The sequence below is a fragment of the Monodelphis domestica genome, chromosome 3 (genome assembly GCF_027887165.1).
Source record: "Monodelphis domestica isolate mMonDom1 chromosome 3, mMonDom1.pri, whole genome shotgun sequence".
NCBI lineage: Eukaryota > Metazoa > Chordata > Mammalia > Didelphimorphia > Didelphidae > Monodelphis > Monodelphis domestica.
The window spans coordinates 255,665,246-255,686,279 of record NC_077229.1 but is presented as its reverse complement, the minus strand read 5'-3'; the positions used below and the strand labels follow the sequence as shown (position 1 = coordinate 255,686,279).

Genomic DNA, 21,034 nt, shown 5'->3' with positions numbered 1-21,034 from the left:
TGAATATTCTTGTACAAGTCTTTTTCCTTATTATCTCTTTGGGGTACAAACCCAGCAGTGCTATGGCTGGATCAAAGGGCAGACAGTCTTTTATCTATGCCTTTATCTTTTATTTATGCCTTTGGGCATAGTTCCAAATTGCCCTCCAGAATAGTTGGATCAATTCACATGGAGTGGGCATTTTGAGCAGGTAGAAAACTTAGTCACATAGTTCTATTTTGTCAGATGATAAACTTTATAAATATAATACTTGAAGTATTAGATATTAATTTAACTCTTACAGTAGGAATAAAAATTCTGTTTATTTTAGACTTTATCTCCTAGAAACCTAAATTATCAGAATGAACATTTCTCCTTACATGCATGGGTCTATCTCAAAAACATGAGGAAAGATAGAAATCTCATTGTCCTCCCTGGTCCTGGCAAGTTGGGCAAAAGCTGTCTAGTTTAGTGCTTCATCAGGGTGAACATTAGAAATTCAGTCTTCTGCCCTGTCACCATTCATGGTTGCCATTCCACTGCTCTTCTCACACACCCTGCCATGTGACTTCCAGCTCCTCCTCTGAGTGACTCTATCATATTTCTCCACAAGGGCTGTTTTCAATTCTTTGTTCTCAAGCTATCTATATTACCTCTCACTCTTCCCTCTGTGAAGAGAGAATTAATGCAATGCATTAGCAACCTTTAATTTAATCAAATCAAGAACTTAAAGCACTCCTGTTTAGCACCTAGCTAACCATTAAGTAGAAGAGTTCATGAGTCATTTACTGGAGAAATCTCACACCTCCAAAGGTCACTGCCCTCCTCTGGGCAGTGCTAGGCAAATTGGGAGGCTATGACTGGTTCCCATGAAGTGGGGGAGCAACAGGAGGTGACTTTGAGAAAACTGCTTTTAAAAGGCCAGCCCAAGTATTCATTTACTCATTCTGTGTAGGTGAGCTGAGCTGAAGGGAGATTCTTCTTGGATTCACTCTGTGTAGGTGAATAGGCTGGAGGATGACTCTTGGAAGCAGTCACGTTCTAGACTCATCCTTGACTGAAGCTTTCTATGCTAGAGAGGCTTGCTGGGTGAGTGACTGGGCCTGAAAGAAGAGGCTTGTGTTGGTGTATTTCTGGCTAAAGATGCCACCTGGACTTCCACATGGAGATTGGTACTTGAGGGAGCCCTTGCCCAGGAATGAGCAGGACTTCACCAGATCAGCACTTAGGCTGGTAGGCTGGAAAAGGCTTTGACTCCTTCCTACATTTCCCACTTTCAATAACTCTACCTTGTTGTACCCTACATCTTCTCCTTTGCTCCAATGTTGGAAAATGAGATAGCCCTTCTTTTTTACCAACATTAACTTTTATTTCTGCCATTTATATCATATCATCTCCTTGGGGGTTCTCTTCTTCACAGAGACTCAAGACTCTTCAACTAGCTTTTGATATCTCAATTTGGAGACACCATAGATAACTCAAATTCATCATAAACAAAACATAACTCATTATCCTTTCTCCTAAATTTACCCCTCTTTCTAACTTGGCTATTTTTATTGAGGGCACTCCTATTTTCCACCTATGATCACAACCTCAGTCATACTTCACTCCTCACTCTCACCACATTCAGTCACTTAGGCATTAAGTTTAGTGAATTTCACTACTTCAACATTTCTTAAATTTAATCCCTTACTTTCTACTTGAATTAAAATGTCCCTAATTCAGGCCTTTCTCATCCCTGATCTAGTGAATTCCAATAGATTCCTAATTGTTCTCTACATCCAATTTCTTTCCTCTCTTACCCATCCTTCACATAGCTGGCAAATGGATAATTCTTAAATTTAAGACATACTACTCCTTTTTTCCCAAAAAAACTCCACGGTTGGTTCTCTATCTTTTCTAAAGGAATATAAATTCATTTCCTTTGGCATTTAAATATCTTCACAACTTGACCATATTCTATCTCTCATATACAATAGTCTAGATTGGCAAACCTTTTTCCAGTTTGAGTGCCCAAAGGACAAATTCAAGCTGCCTGTGACCCCTGGACTATAGGAGCAAGTTGAAGGAGAAAGTGCTTGCTTTGGTTGGCTAGATAGAGGGGTGGAGCATGCAAAAAATGTCCTCAGGGGCTAGGAGGAGGGGAAATGGAGCGGCTCCCCAGTATTCCCCAAGTGCCACAATTTCACCAACAAGGCTGTAGTCCATCTAACTGACTTATTTACTTTCTATATCATATTTCTAAAATTGTGTACCTTCTATCCCTCATGCCTAGAATGGTTTCCTTCATTGATCTGACCTTTTGAAAACTCATCTCCCTTCAACACTCAGCTCAAGTATCGCCTCCTTCATGAAACCTTGCCTGATTCCTCCAGCTGTTAGTGCACTCCATTCCATCACTGTTATTTTCTATATCCAGTCATAATGTTAAAGCTGACATTCATTTACAATTCCTACTATATGCCAGGCATTATAGTAAGTATTTTTTTACAAATATTATTTCATCTGATTCTCATAACCCTTTGAGGTAGATGTTATTATTTAACCCATTTTACAGTTTAGGAAACTGAAGCAAATATAGGTTAAGTGACTTGCTGAGAATCACACAATAAGAATCTTATGATTGTTTTGAAATTAAAAAAAAAAAAAGAACTTTCCAAAGGTAGAACTAAAGAAAACATGGATTTTTTCTTCTGACCATGTCTTAAAAATGTCAAAGCTCTATTCCTGCTATCTGGGACAAGGTTGGACTATTAGAATACATGGCCTCCTTCAATCTTTCCTTCCTTTATCCAGCATGAATTCTCAGAGAAAGTTCTCAAAAGGAGTAAGATGGAGGTCATTGACTAGGTAGTAAGAGTTGTTGGGAGTGGGTGGGAAATAGTATGACTGAACCTGGCAATAAATGTCCATGTTCCAAAGGAAGGAATAAGTTCTTTTCTCCCTTTAAGATGATCTCCTACTTAAAGCTATATCCAAATAAGCACTAAAGACTAATATGGGGGATACTATAAAATGGGAAGCTGGCAATTTCCCTAAAGAGACATTCTGTTGTACCTAAGAAAAACCAGCCCCCCCCCCAAAAAAATGGACAAGGGAAGCTGAGATTTTGAACCTTACTAGGAGTGGTGGGGCATTGCTGTTTGAGAATATTAGAGTCAAGAGTGCTAGTTTAATTTTCACTATAGACATGAATGAAAAGGAAACTGAGTTTCATATTTTGTCCAGTAGTGACTCTGGGTTTTATATTTCTAACTACCTAACAAGGGCTCAGATCTCCCTTTCTGGCTCAGGCCAAACATGTGAGATCTTAGGAGCTGGCTTCTTGTCACATGTGACTCAAAAGAAAAAGGCTCATACTCTAAGACAGAGGGCTCCTTACTGGCTACTGAACTGGAAGAGCAGAGCAATCAATCATAAAGATTACAGGGATATAACAAGAGGCAAAAGATAGTTCTATGACTTGGACCTTTTAAAAAAGGTTAAAAGGTTTAAAAAAAGAAGACAACTTTTGGTTAGGGCCCTTGGCTATGATTCTCCAGGTGGTGTGTTGGAACTCCAGTGAAGTAAGGATAAGCCCTTCTCTATATCAGGACAACCATATTATCAGTCCCAAATGGAGCACAGACTCAACTAAATGCACATACACCCCACATTTACACCAGGGCCTCTTGGCCATTTTTGCTTCTTTAGGTTTGATTTTAAGCAAAAGAGTATTCCAAAGGAATTGTGAGCTTAAAAGATCCTAAGGTCCTATAGAGACCAAGGAGGACTGGCAACTGACAATTACTCTAGCACTTTTATAAAATGGTCATCAAGAAGAAGAGGAATACCACAAATTTGGCTATGTTACCAACAGACAGCTGTTCAGATAATTCTGACCTGAAGTGAAATGTAAAATGCCTAATTAGGAGTTTTACAAACTGCTTTGTTCTTGCTATATCTGTATTTTGTTCATTGCAATTAAACTTTATTAAAATACACATAGGCAAGTGTGAAATCCTTTCAGTTTACACTATTAGGAGATAGACTCGAATCTTAATAAAATAAGAGATAAGCTATTTATGGGTTATCACAAAATTCATATTACTAGATAGAAATCTAAGCTACTATGAAAAGCTGGTAGTGGAGGGATGCAAACAGATTCCATATGCAAAGGGATGCAGTATAAAGAGTAAGCCAGTTTTTAATTGGGTCTTAAAAGTTGTTTTATCTATTGGCTCAGGATACGAGGCATCTGGTGTCTCATTCAGATGAAGCATCTTAACTGCTCTTCCTGATAACCTATTAGTGACAATGTTAAAGCAATTCCAACTGTAGATAGCAGCACTCACCTTTATACCTCTGTGTAATATGTTCTTTATCTTAAGTGTAATTCCATTTCCTCTGATTTTAGTTTCCCTGTAAGGTATAAATTTACTAAGAGGAAATTAATCTAAAATTTTTTTAAAGTCCTGGTGTTATGTGGAAAAGACCACTTCTGCCACTTACTAATGATGTATTGTTATTAAAATAACTTCATTTGAACTTTAATTTGCTCAGCTGTAGAATGAAAAGGCTAGATTAAAGTCCATTTTAGCTCTGTTATTTTGTGAAAAAAGAAGCAAAGACAAAGAATCACATGTAGTTCATAAATAGCAACATGATGCAGATCCTAGTGTTCTGTGATTAAATACCCCAGAGAAATCTGAGTGGATGAAATCTTAGGATCCAGTTTTCTAAATCCCTTTTCAGTGGCACCAGAGCAGAGGAAGTATAATTGTCAATGTACTGTTTTATTTTGGATTATGTACTTTAGCCAAAAAAGAAATGAAAGATAATGATTTGCTTTCTTAAACAAATAGAATCTTCTGTTTAAGTTTCTATAAGCATTTTTCATATTAAATGCTCAGCTCAGAATTAAATTACAAGTAACTACGTAATCTGTGTCAAAAGGAGAGAGAAGTATCATGGGTAAATCAAATGGCTAAAATGAGAATTTGGGGTTATTTCCTTTTAGTTTTAATCTCCTTTATCCATCAAAGTTTTTTTTTTTAAACCAAACTGCTAAAATTAATTAGAAGATTTAAGTTTTTGCCTTCTTACATGAAGGATTTTTTTTTTAAATAGAGAAGCAAGAAAAAGACAAAATGAAGAATAAGGAACATGGAAAATTCATTAGGTAAGTAAGTTCCAATTTAAAGGTATATTTATATTTTTAAATAGCTTTAAAAAGCTTTCAATAAAAACATGGGGTTCCTATTACAAATATTTTAAAACAGTATGAATACATGAAGAAAACAGTAAAAAAGTTCCTCCCTCTCCCATAATCTACAAATATGTTCCAGGTAAGTAAATGACATACAGCTTCTATATCATAACTTCAGCCTCAGGTCTGTCATCAAGCCATTTAACTTTTCAGCCTCCATTTCATCATCTATAAAATGAGAATGATATTTGCACTGTTTATCTTACATAATTGTTAAACTTAAAGTACTATCTAAATGAGAGATATTATTGATTATAGCTGAATGAAACCTTAGGGGTCGTCTAGTCCAAACATAAGTATGAATCCCTTCTATGAATTCCTTTAATACTTTGAAAAATTAAAAGAATTTTTAAGGATTCTTTTAGTGGTTAACATCATCTAGTCTTCAAAAACCCAGTAAAATATCAAATGGTACTCACCTCTTTTGCACTCTTAATTTTGCTAAGAAATGTGTGTAACTCCATTGTTTCAGCAAATAATGCTCTACATACTGCCTGGTAGTGGTTTGGTGCCTCTGATTGAGTTGGGAGATGGGCAGCACACACCTATGGAATAAAACAATAAGATAATAAAATGTTTTTATGTAACTTAAAAAAATCAATAAACATTTATTAATTATTACAAGGTTCCCGACCCATGGCTAGTGTCACAAAGGTGAAAAAAATGAAATAATCCCTACTCTCAAGTAGCTTAAATTTTATCAGAAAAAAATGTATATTCTTAAGCATATACAAAATGAATGCAAGGTAGTTAAATACAAGGTGCTTAAGGATGAAGGACTCTAGCATTTGTGCAGGGATCAGGAAAGGCTTCATGAGAAGGTGAAGCCTCATTTGCATCATGAAAGAAATGCTGGATTCTATGAAGTAGGGATTAAGAAACAGTACTTTCCAGAGAAGAACAGCTAATTTCAAAGCCGTACAGATGGTAAGATACAGTGTCATGTTTGAGGGACACATAGAGACTGAATCTCAGGATTTGGAAATAATGCCCAACTCAAGATACAAAAATAGTTTATGGCTTTGGCCACTGATGAGTCCAGTGACAACACTGAGGAAAAATCCTGTCATTGATTGAATTAATCATTCCTGTGGGCCTATATATAAAAAATAGTAAGCCAGTCTTAAGAGAACTTTGTAGAGGCAAAATCATTTCACCTGTTCCACAAGGCAGCCAGGGAAATGACTCACCTCACCTCTACTCCCAACCATGCCATCAAACCCAATAGACCAGTAGGAAGCAATGTATCCAGTAGAGAAACACACCTATAAACAGTCAGAGATGCAGAGAGACAGTCACCAGAGGCAATTTCTGGGAAAACAAACCCTGGTGGCAAAAAGGAATACTGTTTAAGGAATAAAAAAGATGCCAACCTTAAGAATCCCAGGTGAGCAACTCACTCAATAGACTTACACCTCTAGATAACAATGTGAAGACTTTATAAGGAGAAAAAGAACTTCTAAGTTCATGAAATACCAGAAGGTGAGTTATCCTTCCCCCTATCTGTATCCTACATAAGTGTTTCTCTGTTGTACTTTGAGTTCACATTTTCCATTGACACCCTGTGGATCTGTCTTAATAAATGCCTTTACTTAAACAAACAAAACAAAACAAAACAAAAAAAAACAACACTACTAAGTCAACTGGCTGATTGTACATAGAGATGCAGGGCAATAAAGGCTAAAAAGTTGTAATGTTAGAAGTAAACATCCACAGACTTATCTTTGGAACCTGAAGTTACACAATTAGTAAGTACTTCTTATGTGCCAGGCATTGTGCTAAGCATTAGAGTTTAGAAGGAGCTGCCCTCCAAAGATCTAACACAAAAGGGTAATCCTGAGTCGGGGGAATACCTGAGGGAAGGTGATGGGAAAGCTCCATTTACTTAAGGAAAATCACTTTGGCAGCTATATAAAGGCCAGATTACTCTAGCAAGTGGGAGAGACTTGAGACAAGGAGAGGCCATTCCAGTGGTCTATTTAAGATGTGATAAAGGTCTGAACAAAGGTGGCAACTGTATGAGTAGAGAGAATAGGTCAGAAGAGACAATGAAAAGAGGGAAAATGGTAGGGCTTGGCAACCTATATGAATGAATATGTGAAGTGAATGAGAGTGAAGAGTCAAGAATAATACTGAAATGATAAACCTAAGAGACAGGAATAATTATGCTCGTTCAACAGAGATAGGGAACTTTGTAAGAATGTAGGGCTTAGTGGGAAATATGAATTCTATTTTGGGCATGTTGAGTTTGAGATATTACATGGTGATCTAGTGTGAAATGTCCAATAGGCAGGTAAAGTGTTAAAGATTGTTAGAGAAGATGATATTTGAGCTGAGTTTTGAAGGAAGCCAGGAAGCAAAGGGAAGAACATTCCAATAAAGGGAGAATTCATTATTTCAGCTTAAGGAATTATCTTTACAAGACCACTATCAAAAGGGAAGGGTTTCTCATACACAAGTAGGTTTTTATTAATACAATGATATGGATTAATTGATTGAATTAGCTAGCTGTCTCTTTGATGGCTAAAATTTCCGGGTGGCAAAGAGGATGAGAAGGGTCTGGACCATTGTCCTCAAAAAGCAAACCTAAATGGAATGTTTCAAGGGAAGGAGAACAGCAACCAGAAGATGACAGGAAAATACTGGTACTAGCTTTAAAAAAAAAAAGAATTAGAAATGTGCTAAAGAATAAGACACATACACAATGATTTTTACCAAGGAGAGTGCTTTTTGCATGTTATGAGTTTACAATTAATTTGTCTTTAATTAATTTGCCTTTGCCCAGAAGATACTTTAAAAAAACTAAAAATCTGGGGGCAGCTGGGTAGCTCAGTGGATTGAGAACCAGGCCTAGAGATGGGAGGTCCTAGGTTCAAATTTGGCCTCAGACACTTCCCAGCTGTGTGACCCTGGGCAAGTCACTTGACCCCCATTGCCTAGCCCTTACCACTCTTCTGCCTTGGAGCCAATACACAGTATTGACTCGAAGACAGAAGGTAAGGGTTTTAAAAAAAAAAACAAAAAACTAAAAATCTTTGAGACGAAAGATTCTTTTATGAATAACTGATAGAAAAACATTACCAATTATTACCATGTGAAGTCAACTCTAATGATTAAAAGCTAAGGATTCCTTTATCTTTATTTGAAAATGATTTGTATTTAAATACAGATTTCTTGTTTTTAAGTTATCTATAAACATTAAAAAGCTAAAAGATCTTTCCTTTTAAAAAAACATTGAAGTTAATTTTTCTTAATTACATGTAAACAAAATTTTAATATTTTTGAAATTTGCATTCCTTTCTCCATGTGTGTGTATGTGTGTGTCTCTTTCTCTATTCTTTCTTCCCTCCTTGGAGAAAGTAATTTGATATGGATTATATACATATGCAGTCACGTAAAGCATTTCCATATTAGTCATGCTGTAGAAGAAAATACAAACAAAAAAAAGAATAATAAAGAAAATTTAAAAAGTGTGCTCCAATCTACATTATGACCCCATGAGTTCTTTCTCTGGAAGTGGTTAGTATTTTTCATAAGACCTTTAGAACTATTTTAGATCATTTATTTGCTGAGAATAGCTAAGTCATTCATAATTGGTCACCATATAATACTGCAGTTACTATGTACAATGATCCCCTGGTTCTGTTCATTTCATTTTTCATCAGTTCACAGTAAGCCATCCTAGATTCTTCTGAAAACATCCTGCTCATCATTTCTTATAGCATAAGAGTATTCTATTTCAATCATACACCTCAATTTGTTTAGCTACACTCCAGGTGATGGGCAACCCTCACTTTTTTATTCATTTCTACCACAAAGAAAGCTGCTATAAATATTTTTGTACATATAGGTTCTTTTCATATTTAAAAAAATTTCTTTGGGCTATAAACCTAATATTGGAATTGCTGAGTCAACAGGTATACAGTTTTATAGACATTTTGGCACAGTTCCAAATTGCTTTCCAAAATGGTTGTATTGGTTTGCACTCCACCAACAGTGCAACAGTATTTTGATTTTTCCATATCCTCTCCAACATATCATTTTCTGTTCTGTCATAATAGACAACCTGATAAGTATGAGGTAGTATGATTTGGAGCATTTTTTCTTATGACTATAGATAGTTTTGATTTCTTCTTCTGAAAAGTGCCGGTTCATATCCTTTGACTATCTATCAACTGGGGAATGAACTGTATTCTTATAAATTTAGTTCATTTCTCCAAATATCTGAAAGATGAGGCCTTTGTCAGAGAAACTTGCTGTAAAATTTTCTCCCAGTTTCCTGCTTCCCTTCTACTCTAGGCTGCATTTATTTTGTTTGTGCAAGCCCTTTTTAATTTGATGTAATCAATTTATTCATTTTATATACTATAATGTTCTCTAGCTCTCCTTTGGCTAGAAATTCTTCCCTTATCCCTAAATCTGACAGTTAAAATATTACATGCTTCCCTAACATGCTAAAAGGTTTTTTAAAATGTATTTGTTTGTTATATTAAAATATCTAGGTAACTCCCTCCCTCTCCTTTGCCTTATTAAACAAGCTGTATGTTAAATAAAATAGCTGAAAAAGTGCAGCTTTTCAATAAACTTTAACTCCACTCCTGGTGTTTTAACCATTTCTCTAACTAGCTTTCCTTTTAACTTTAGCTTGCCCCCTGCTAAGGATAGGGTGAGAACTGAACAGGCATTCTGAAAAGCAAGATCCTGTAACAGATCTGTCACCACTAGTAGAGCTTCTATTGCAACAAAATACTCATTAAGTGTCTCATTCCTTTATTCTCTTTTATAAGGCGCATAGTCTGAAGACAGAGTGACTATTGTGAGAAAATCCCAATTTCCATGTATTAGTGAAAAAATGTCACTACCAGGAATATTCTCAGGCAGAGCTGAGTAGTAGGCCAAGACAGTTAGCTATTCCAAGAAACAGTCTTTTATCTTCATTCAATCTGTCCTACAAATTTTAGATCTAAAACTATCACGCCATGTGAAATGAACAAGTAAATAAGTAGTGTAGATGAATCTATTTCATCTTTTAGAAAATTCCCTAAACACTTGTAGCATATAATATACCTTTAGGCAATTAAATTCCAACCCTAATCCCAGTCACCCTCTTTGAAGAATTTTCTTTGCTTAAATTCACAGCAAACAGTATTTATTTAACATTTATGGGTAGTGGTTGTTTCCATTAGGGCAAAAGGAATTTGAGCTCTTACATTTCTTCTCAATGTCCCAGGGAAAAAGAACATTTATCATTAGCAGGCTCTCTGACATTTGATGGTGATATAGGTTCCTCTTAGCATTTCACAAGTAACAAAACCAAAAGAGCTCTGAGGAACACTTTGTGCTCTGGTTCATCAGGTTCTAATCTCCTAAAAATTGTATCTGAAAATTAGACATAGGCTTCTTAAAAAATGAATATTTGGATAAAATAGCCAGATCAAGTCTAAAGTGTAGATATTTTCAAATTCAAGACACTCTGGAAGTGTTTCAAAGTCTGTGAATGTTTTGGGGTTTTAAAAATATTTTAGGTATTTTTCTATATATTTTATGTACTTTATAACATGATTCTGAGGAGTCACCATGACACACAAAAATGGTTAAGATCTGTAGCAGTATTCTTTTTAAGTAGCTGCCATTAAGTGATTATTGCCTTTTCCACATGGCAATCATATTAGTTGAGACTTATTTAGCTCAGGCACAGATAACTAAAATCATCTATTACAAAGAACAATATGCTCTCCTAGAGGTTTTTGGAAAAACTATTTTGATAGCTTATGTTAATATCCTGTATGGATGGTAACATTAGACTCTTGAATAGACATGAGGATCTGCTGGTTTTTGATGACTAGTTCAACATCATCTGCAAACAGGAAGGCAGATCTGGAAGTCCTCCCCTTTTCCCCATTCATAAGAACTCTTGCAACTTTGATTTTTTGCCTTCCTGTAGCAAACACCCTTGAAAACCATAGTCTTGCTTGCATTTTGCCTCATCCCATTTTAATTATCAGATTTTTCTAGAATAAATTTCTCTCTGTTGTTTTATTTCCCAAAGCAAATTTGGATAATTTGGATATATGTGTAGGAAATACCTGGTTGGAAGATGGTCTTTGAGGCAATGTTATAGGCTATCCAATCAATATTTATAGTTGATTTTGTAGGGAGGGGAACATAAGGAATAAGCATTTACAGAAAAGCTTAAAATGTGCAGACACTGTCCTAAAGCCTTTATATTTTCACATTTGGTCCTCACAACATACCTGTTCGATATGTGCTGCTATTAACTCCATTTTAAAGTTGAGGTTAAGATATTTTAAGGCAGGTTAAATGATTTGCCTACAGTCACACATCTAATACTGAGGCCAAATTTAAGCTCAGGTCTTCCTAACTCCAGACCCAGTACTATATCCAAAACGCCTTGGTATCTTGTATCCTTTGCTTCTTTCATTTAACTGTGGTATGGTAAACATTTAGCCTCCTTTAAAATGTTATCTATGAAAACATGTTTTTCCTTATGAAAAACTTCATCAAGGATGTTCCTTAGATGTGTGATTATTCTGATAGATAGGAAAGCAGATATATAGATCAGTAATTAATGATATTCCCTTGGTCAATTTTTTTTTGGGGGGAAGTATTAATCAGATCTGAATTTTTTTAAATGTCCCTATTATCTCTTTCTTTACCTATTTTGTGAATGAATTACTCCTTGCCAACACAATTATGTTACTTCCAGCCTGAATCTCAATATAGGTGCTATTCTTTACTTTTTCTTTTTAGTACTATTTCTACTCCTCTATAAGCATATAAGGATCTTACAGTGACTTCTTATTTTCTGGGCAAGGTACTTAACCTATCAGAACTCTTGGCAATTCTTTAAGTTTACAAGCTCTAGAGAAGAGACAGCCTGGTTCTACAATGGTAGAGGAAGTTTCCTCCTGTAAGAGTTGCCTATATCAGTGAAATCATGAGTCTTGTTCCAATTTCTACATCTACATGAAATTTAACTTGGACAATAAGTCCCCTGAATTTTAAATCCTTGTTCTATGGAAACCAACTTGACATACAACTAGAGTATTAACCTTACTACTATAAGAAAATCAGAAGACAGTTGAAATTAACTAGAGAGATGATTTGGGTTCTTCTTGGAGATAAAGAGCTTGGCAAAGTTTATTTTACAGCCAGTAGCAACAAGAAACATCATTTTATAAGACATATAGTCTTTTATTTGACTTTTTACAACAGGTTTCTGCAGAAAGTCAACTAGAGAAATAATGGAGCTCATAGAGTCTCTTCTGTTGAAAATCAAATAAGGATGTTATATGAAGAATATGCTAAGTCCCTCCAAATTAAAAATGTATTTTGAATACTGGGTAACTTCAGTGCAAAGCAAGACTAAGTGAGGATAACAAGTATGTTGGGGAAAAAAGCATCAGCAATAAAGAGACAGAGATCCTTACAGACTAACACAGAAGCCTCACATCTATATATCATGAATACTTCCTTTGAGAAACTAATTAGATGACACTGAACATGAAGAGCACAAAAAACAATACCACTATTAGGTCTTTCTCCCCAAAAATCAAAGAACAAGAAAGTGTCTTCAAGGCAGTGTACAAATATATTTGTGGAAGGTTGTTGTTCTTTTTTTTTTTTGAGGTGGCAAAAAACTGGAAATCAAGGGGATACTCAACTGGGGAATGGCTGAACAAGTTATGGAATATTATTATGATGGAATACTACTGTGCTATAAGAAATGGCAGGAGGGAAATGATTTTGGGGGGATGGCAAGATCAATATGAACTGATGCAAAATGAAGTGAGAAGAACCAGAAGATCATTGTGCATGGTAACAGCCATATTAGAGGATCAACAGTGAAAGACTTCGCCATATGTGTACTAAGTGACAACAATAGGGCCAGGAAAGGACAGTATTTTTAACTTCGCAGTATGGTTCTTTGATTAGGTCAAATGAAGCCTCTCTTTAATAGTTTTATTGCTTCACAGACTAATCCTTTTTGTTCAAAGCAGGAAGAAACTGTTTCAAAGTACTGAATATTTTAGCCTCTGTCACATATACTAAATCAAAGTTTGTTAAAAGTATTTAACATGAAGTTCTATAATCTTATAAAAATTGCTCAGAGCATTTAGCTCTAAAAGATACTATCAAAGAAATTACTTTCCTTTGAGCTAGAAATATTATTTCTGGTTTCCAACAGTCAACTTTTAAATTAAAATGGGAGCACAGCAAGTATTCTAAATATATTTTATGATATCTACAAGTTTACACTCTACCTTTGCGATTTCCTAGGAGGCTAATACCTCTTGGGATCACATACACACAAACACACATTTCTATTTTACACAGAAAGATAACACCTATTATAAAGCAGGAATATAACAACTAAAGCTAAATTACCTGGGGGGAGGGGGAGGAAAGCCATCCTAATGAGAGATGAGACAAGACAGAAACCCACAATAGAGAGATGGACTCTAGATAAATTGACTGGGCGCTCTTTTTGTCTAACAAAGTAACTTTTCTAATTAGATGCCATTTCACTAATTGTCTCCAAATAAGTTAAATATATGTGCATATATACATATATATGTAGCTGAATAGTAATTGTTTGATCTGTTTCTAAAACATTCTTTGACTAATCTTTCTATTCTTCAATAATTAATGGTTCTGAGAGAATAGCACCACAATTCTTACTACAATGAATCCATGCTTGTATATCCTATGCAATTCTTCTCTATTTCCTCCCTTAAAGTTGCTATAAAAATAATCACCAACATACGTGAGTTTTCTTTCTGTTTTTTGACATCTACAATAACCTGATATTTTAATAAATAAATTAAATCCACTTGTAGCAAATATTTGTAGTACAGCTAAGAATAGGAACATTTTTATCATCTTCCATATTCCTAACAAGTTATTGAGTTAGCAAAACTGGAAGGGAATTATTAAAAATCTGACAGAAGATTAATTGTTGGGGTTTTTTAAAATCATAGCTATATGGACTCACCAAGTACAGGAGAAGTCAGATCTATATATGTAAACAGAGAATTCTAAGAGAATCATGCATTATACAAAGTAATGTTCAAACTATGACTATTCTGAGGGAAATGTTCCATTATTACTATGTTTAAGAGAATAGGAAAATTATAAATTTGAAGGTGTTACCATTAAAACATTTTTAACTTGGTGTTTAAATAGGTAAACCAATTTTCTAGAAAATTCAATAGGGTGAAATGGCTTATTTCCTACTGATGCTGAATAAATGTGCCATTACTATAATTCTTATTTCTTTAACTTTTCCACCAGGATCCATTGCTAGGTTTATTACATATCATTCCTCATTTTGAACAGCACATTTCAACCTGGCACTAATCACTGTAAGTAAGGACTATAAATGCTAGCTATTATTATTATCATCATCATCATTATTATTTTCTATTTCTTGTACATATCCATCTTCTTGTCCTAATGTCTTTGCAGTAGTAGCTATCTCCATAGAATTCACTCTCTCCTCACTTCTATTTCTTAAAATACCTACTTTCTTTCAAAGATTGGCTCAAGAATCACTTCTTAGAACTATAAAACTGAATATACCTTTAGACCCAGCTATAACATAATTGGGTCTATTTCTCAGGGATTCCAGGGGAAAAGGAAAAGAACCTATGTTTTCAAAAATATTTATAGCTGCTTTCTTTGTGGTGGCAAAGAATTGGAAATTGAGAAGCTGTCCATCAATTAGGGAATGGCTAAACAAATTGTGGTATGATTGTGATTGAGTACTACTGTATCATAAGAAACAGATTCATTTTTTTTAAACTTGTAAAGACTTACAGGAAATAATGAAGAGTGAAACAAGTAGATCCAAGAGAACATTAAATACAGCTACAAATTCAATATTTAAATAATTACTTGCACATAGCAGAATCTTAATAAATATCTAGTGAATTAAACTTGCCTATGGTCCCTTAGCTGGTAGTAAATAGTAAAAGTACCTGAATTCATATTTTTAGAATTCCTAGTACAGTGTTCTCTTATTTCCATCTTAGATTCAAGACTCAACTAGATGGTGGTAGGGAGGTATTAAATGACTGACCCAGGGTAACACAAATAGGAAGTGCCTAAATAGGATCTCCTGTCTCTGGTCTGGCTCTCAATCCACTGAGTCACCTACCTGCTCCCTCCAACGTTCTTTCTAGTAAACTATGTTATTTATAGTAAAACTCTATCACTGATAAGAGTTTTTGAAAGGTGAAAGTATCTATAGTTAGGAGGACCAAGAAAGGATTGCTGAAATCGGTGGGATCTGAGTTTAGTTTTGAAGTAAGCAAAGGTAATTAAGAAGCAGAGGTGAGGAGCCAAAGAATTTCAGGCACGGGGTGGCCAGTGTAAAGGCATGGAGATGGGAAATGAAATTTTGTGTTAGAGCTGTTACAAATTGGCTAATGGAGCTGAATCATGGAATGCATGAACAGGAGTTAGGTATAAGAAGCTTGAATAAGTATGAAGGGCCCTCAATGTGAAGAACTTTAGATGTCAAAGAGATATTTTATATTTGAATTGGAGGCAACTGGGTCTATTGGACAGGGAAATGAGATGGTGAAACCAACACTTCAGAAAAATAACCCCAATACCTGAATAAGGATAGACTCAAGCAAAGAGAGATTTGAAGGAGGCTAATTAAAAAGCTATTGCAATGGTCCAGGTAAGAGGCAATGAGGACATGAATTAGGGTTGTAATTATATAAGTAGAGAGACAGGGATGTATGCAGGACATGTTATGAAAGAAGAAATGACAAGATATGAAGGCAATTAGGAGACAGAGGGAGGGTCTGACAGTGAGTAATTGAAGATGATACCAAGGTTGAGAGTCTGGATGCCTGGAAGGATGGTGGTACTCTCAATCGTGATAAAAAAGTAAGAAAAATAGAAGAATTTAGAAAGATAATGAATGAATTCTACTTTTGACATCTGAGATGTTCCCAGGACATGTAGTTTTGAGATGTCAGAAAGACTGTTGAAGATGCATAAATACAGTGAGAAGATTAAATTGATTCTGTATCATTTTTTATTGATTCTATTTACAAATAATTGATTTTATCCTATAGCTCCTATGTTATGGTTCGCTGTTTCTGATTACTTCAGAAATTCAGCTAGTCTGTAAGGAGTTAAGTTTAGAAATCTTGCTATCACTATTCTATTTTTGTCTCAAGGAACTCTGCTGCCCTTGGGGGATGTAGGTGGACACCAGGGAGTATCTTTATACCACAAGCTATACTTCAAGGATGTCTAGTTTGCTATACAAAAAAGTCTGGTCTACTATCTCTAATCTTGCAGGTGGACTCAAACAATGAGTTTTTCTTAGTCACAGGATAGAAGGAGGGGGTTGTTACTAGTCTCTCATTTCCAGTTTCCAACCAATCACATTATCCCCCATGCCTCAACTCTGTAACTAATCATGTTCTTCTCACTCCCAAGATGCTGCCAACTTTGCAACCAATCATAACTTGTTCCCTTCTTCTGAAGTCCTGTTCTTTGTTTCATACTTCCCTCAAACTATAAAAGGGTAACTGTCCTTTTGCTCAGAGTCTCTGACTTAAAACTGAGGCAGTCATTGACCCACTTTATTACAAAGTCCACACCCTGATAATAAACTATAATCTTGCTCAGAGGATATGTGCCTCAGTCTACCTTTGTTGAACCATATAACTCTCTATGATAGCTCAGCAGAAAGAATAGGACTGGATATAAAGATCTACAATTCATTCGTACGTAGTTAATACCCATGAGAATAAATCCATGGGAAATGATAAGATTCACTAAGTGCATTTATAAAGAGCAAAAAGAAAAGGTGAACTAGGACATAAACTTTGGAAATTCCCACATTAATGGGATGAGGAATCTGCTAAGAGCAGTATCATGAAAACCTAAAAAGAAGCCAGAATCCAGAAACTGGTCAACAGTATACTGTAACACTGTGGAGAAGTCAAGGAGGATGAAGATTTTAAAAAGGTCATTAGATTTGGCATTCAAGAAATCAGTAGTAACTTTGGAGAGAACAGTTTGTCTTTAATGATAGGCTGGAAGCTAGATTCTTCAGGGTTTAAAGAGAATGAGAACAGAGGTACCCACTATAAATTGCTTTCTCAAGAAGCATAGCGATAAAGGAGGGAAGAGATATACAGCAATAGCTAGTAGAGATGGTAGGAAGCAATGAGTGTTTTTGTTTTGTATTGCTTTAAGGATGAAGAAGACATGAGAATGCCTATGAGCAACAAAAGGAACCAGTAGATAAAGTAAATTAAAGATAACAGAGTGATAAAAATAGTGAGGGTAATTGGTTTAGAAAAGTTGGCAGGAGACAGGTTCAAAAGTGCATGCAGAACTTTCACAATGTTTTAATTTTAAAGGTGAGCTTTCAAACTTTTCAATCTTTTCATCATAGTAATATGGAAGCATGGGCTTCCCCTGGACCCCCAAACCCAAGTGGTATCCCAGGTCTTTTTTCCATTGCATTCCTTCACTGCCTAAGGAAGGTGACTTTGAGCTGAGAGACACTCCCTTTGGCTTCTCCCCAAACTTTTTGATGAGCACAGATAAACACCTCCCCATTCTATTCTGAGAAGAATCTGTTTGTATCCAAGATATCTAATCATCCCCTGAACTGCACAGGTCATCCTTTCTGTTTTCAAAGCATAACACATCACCCCATCCCTGGTCTTGTAGTAACATCACCCCATCAATTCATCTCTGGTCACATTGCCCTGTTGTCAAAAGGATATAAGAATCCAAAATCCCATCTCTTCTGGGAGGCAGTATTCCACCTGCACCTGCCTCCCAACCATTCAACTCAATAATTCAACTTACATTCAATTTAATAAATTTCTCTATTTTAAGATATCATTGGAGCCTGTCATTCTTGAAGGGAACAACCTATCTAGGCCCAGGTTATATCTAGCTCTCCCACAACAAGAGTGAAGTTAATTTCTTGAAATTATTTACTTCCTGAAGAAGATGCAGTGTGTTAATTTATGTAACAAGAGGATTCCTCCTCAGCAGTAAATTTTGCAATGGTCTTTACCAATATTATCTCATTTGATTCTCACAACAAAGCTGGGAAATAGTTGCTATTTTTTTCTCATTTTAAAGATAAGTATACTAAGATAGAACAGATAAAGTGCCTTACCCAGGATCACATGCCTAATAAGTGTCTGCAGCTAAATGTGAACTCAGGTTCTTATTGATTCCAGGACCTATTCACTTAGCTTATCAAACTACTGGCAAAATTAGAGTTTTAAAAAAGATATATGGTACCTTGTGAATCATATCACTAATGAATGAACAAACATATTTCTTGGCATTACATGGCATTTTTTTTTCAAAAAAGAACCATTAAGTCAGAGAAATTGCAAATCAGTGTAAAATGCATGAATAATTTCACACACTTTATACCTATCATTACATAATAAAAATGAGCAACCACTTCAGGAAGCACAAACAAAAGAAATAGTCCCAAAGTACTTATGTAAATTTTAGATTTACTCCACCCTAATCTTTAGAATTCTAGCAACCAAGAAGGTATACACCCCCACTTAAGGATTAAGTGTTGGAGAGGAAGATCTATGACCCGAGTGTGCTAGCAAGTGACAAATCAGAACACAACTGACTGACCCCCTGAGCTGTTCAAAGCTAAGTTTAAGCCATCACTGGCACATGTGAGACATAGGAAGTGATGTAAAGAACTGCCTTTATATTTCGCATCACTTCCTGTGAAAGGGACTTTTTGCTGACTTTGGTGGTAGAACTTGGCTTGGAGGAGTTGCAGCGTGAGACCTCAGACTGCTTCCCTTAGACTGTCACATGGTGAGTGCAAGGCTTAATCCCCTTTCTCTGTCTTTCTAAAGGCACCAGCCTCCAAAGAAGCCCTTGATCTTGGAGGAGGCCTCGTGGCTGGAAGCTGAGCTAGATTTAATCTTCTGGGAAGGCCCCTTTGCTGAGGTTTCTCAACTCCCCCTGGCTCAGCCCAAGCCAGAGCAGATCTTCCCTTTTTTCTCTCTCTCCCTCATTCTTAATTTCTTCCTTCTATTGTAAATAAACCACCATAAAATTCCATTCTGACTTGAGTTTTTCGTTGGGATTTAGAATTTAAATCCCTGGTGACCACTAAAATTATATTCAGTTTCGACTTCCGGTCAAGATGGTGGCTTAGAAGCAGCAAGAGTTCAAACCTATGAAAACCCTTCCTTACAGATCACAAACTGACTGCTCCTAGGGGATTGAAATTCAAACTTAACAACAGGACAGAGCCAGGGAACCCTCTTTCTGGACTCAAATAAAAAGGTATGCCCCCCAAAAGCCAGAATCCTAGAACACTTGGGTCTAAGGGGAAAGCAGAAGGAAGGTCGCAGGACCCCACCCCCCCAACCCAGAGCACTGAGCCCTGCAGCAGCAGCGGTAAATTCAGGGCCTGCAAAGGTGTTGTTTTGAAGAGTGTACCTTGAAAGCAATCTGGGCTAGTTTCGGGGCATCCAATACAGATGGCAGGGAAGCAGTCTGAGAGAGACGGGGGGAGCCTGTAGCTCCCTGGCTGGGTCCTTCCATCAGAGTCTCACCAGAGGTTTTTGCCTTGGGGCACATTCAGACCAACCCAGCTGAACCTAATCCCATCAGGAGCCCTCAGAGATCAAGGAGGCCAGGACTCCTCCCCACTTAGAGTGCAGGGCCTTCTGAAAGGATAGGAACCTCAGGAGCAACCAAGGTATTTTTTTGAAGGGCTTACCTTGAAAGCAACCTGGACCAGTCTCGGGGCATCCAATACAGATGACAGGGAATCAGCTGAGAGAGACGGGGGGGAGCCTGTAGCCCCCTGGCTGGGTCCTTCCATCAGAGTCTCACCAGAGGTTTTTGCCTCAGGGCACATCCAGACCAACCCAGCTGAACCTAATCCCATCAGGAGCCGAGAACCCTTCCCCCCTTAGAGTGCAGGGTCCTCTGAAAGGACAGGAACCTCAGGGCCGGCAAAGGCACTGAGGTACCTTGCGGACAGTGCTGTGCCAGGCTCAGAGTGTGGAAGTAAGCCAGCAGAGAAGCAACTGGAGGGAACTGTGAGCAGTAACACCCGAAATGCCGGCAGGCAGGGGAGGGCAGACCCATGGCTTCCCAGGGAAGACAGCGCAGCTGAGGAAAATGGACAATTTTCCTGGGGCTAAAGCCTCGGACCATCAGACAGATACACTAAGAGCCAGTCCCCCTCACTCAGATTTCTTACTGGAAAGGGGAAGAAAAACCATAGAGATGGCAAATGGTTCAGAAGTACAAAAGCCTCCAAATGCCAAGAAAATCAAGAAGAAGGGGGTGACTTTGGACACATTTTATGGAGAAAAAATACAAAATACAGAGGATAGAAGAGGAAACACAAACAAATGCTCCAAAACCTTCCAAAGGAAATGGAAATTCTCCACAAACTTTAGAAGAATTCAAATCAGAAATTATCAAAAAGATGGGAGCCTTCTGGCTGGAAAAATGGGCAACAATGCAAAAGGAACTCAGCAATATGAGAGACCAAAATATGCAAGAGCAGAGATAGCTTGAAGCCTCAAAAAACAGGTCAGACCAAACTGAAAAGGAAAGCCAGTCTTTAAAGGTCAGAATCAGACAACTAGAAGACAATGATCTTGCAAAAGAGCAAGAATTAATAAAGCAAAGTCAAAGGACTAAAGAATTAGAAGATAACATAAAATATCTCACTGACAAGGTGACAGACCTGGAAAACAGAGGAAGGAGAGACAATCTGAGAACCAT

At 36.7% G+C, this 21,034-nt stretch overlaps 1 protein-coding gene across 4 annotated transcripts in view; it reads right to left on the bottom strand.

Annotated features, from left to right (window-relative positions):
- Positions 1 to 21,034, bottom strand: part of SPIRE1 (spire type actin nucleation factor 1) — a 282,349-nt gene that overhangs the window by 108,996 nt on the left and 152,319 nt on the right. For all 4 annotated transcript variants that reach the window (XM_016431690.2, XM_007487737.3, XM_007487739.3 and 1 more), the window contains exon 4: positions 5,647 to 5,772. In XM_016431690.2, the coding sequence (XP_016287176.1) occupies positions 5,647 to 5,772 (126 nt within the window). The remainder of the gene's footprint in view (positions 1 to 5,646; positions 5,773 to 21,034) is intronic.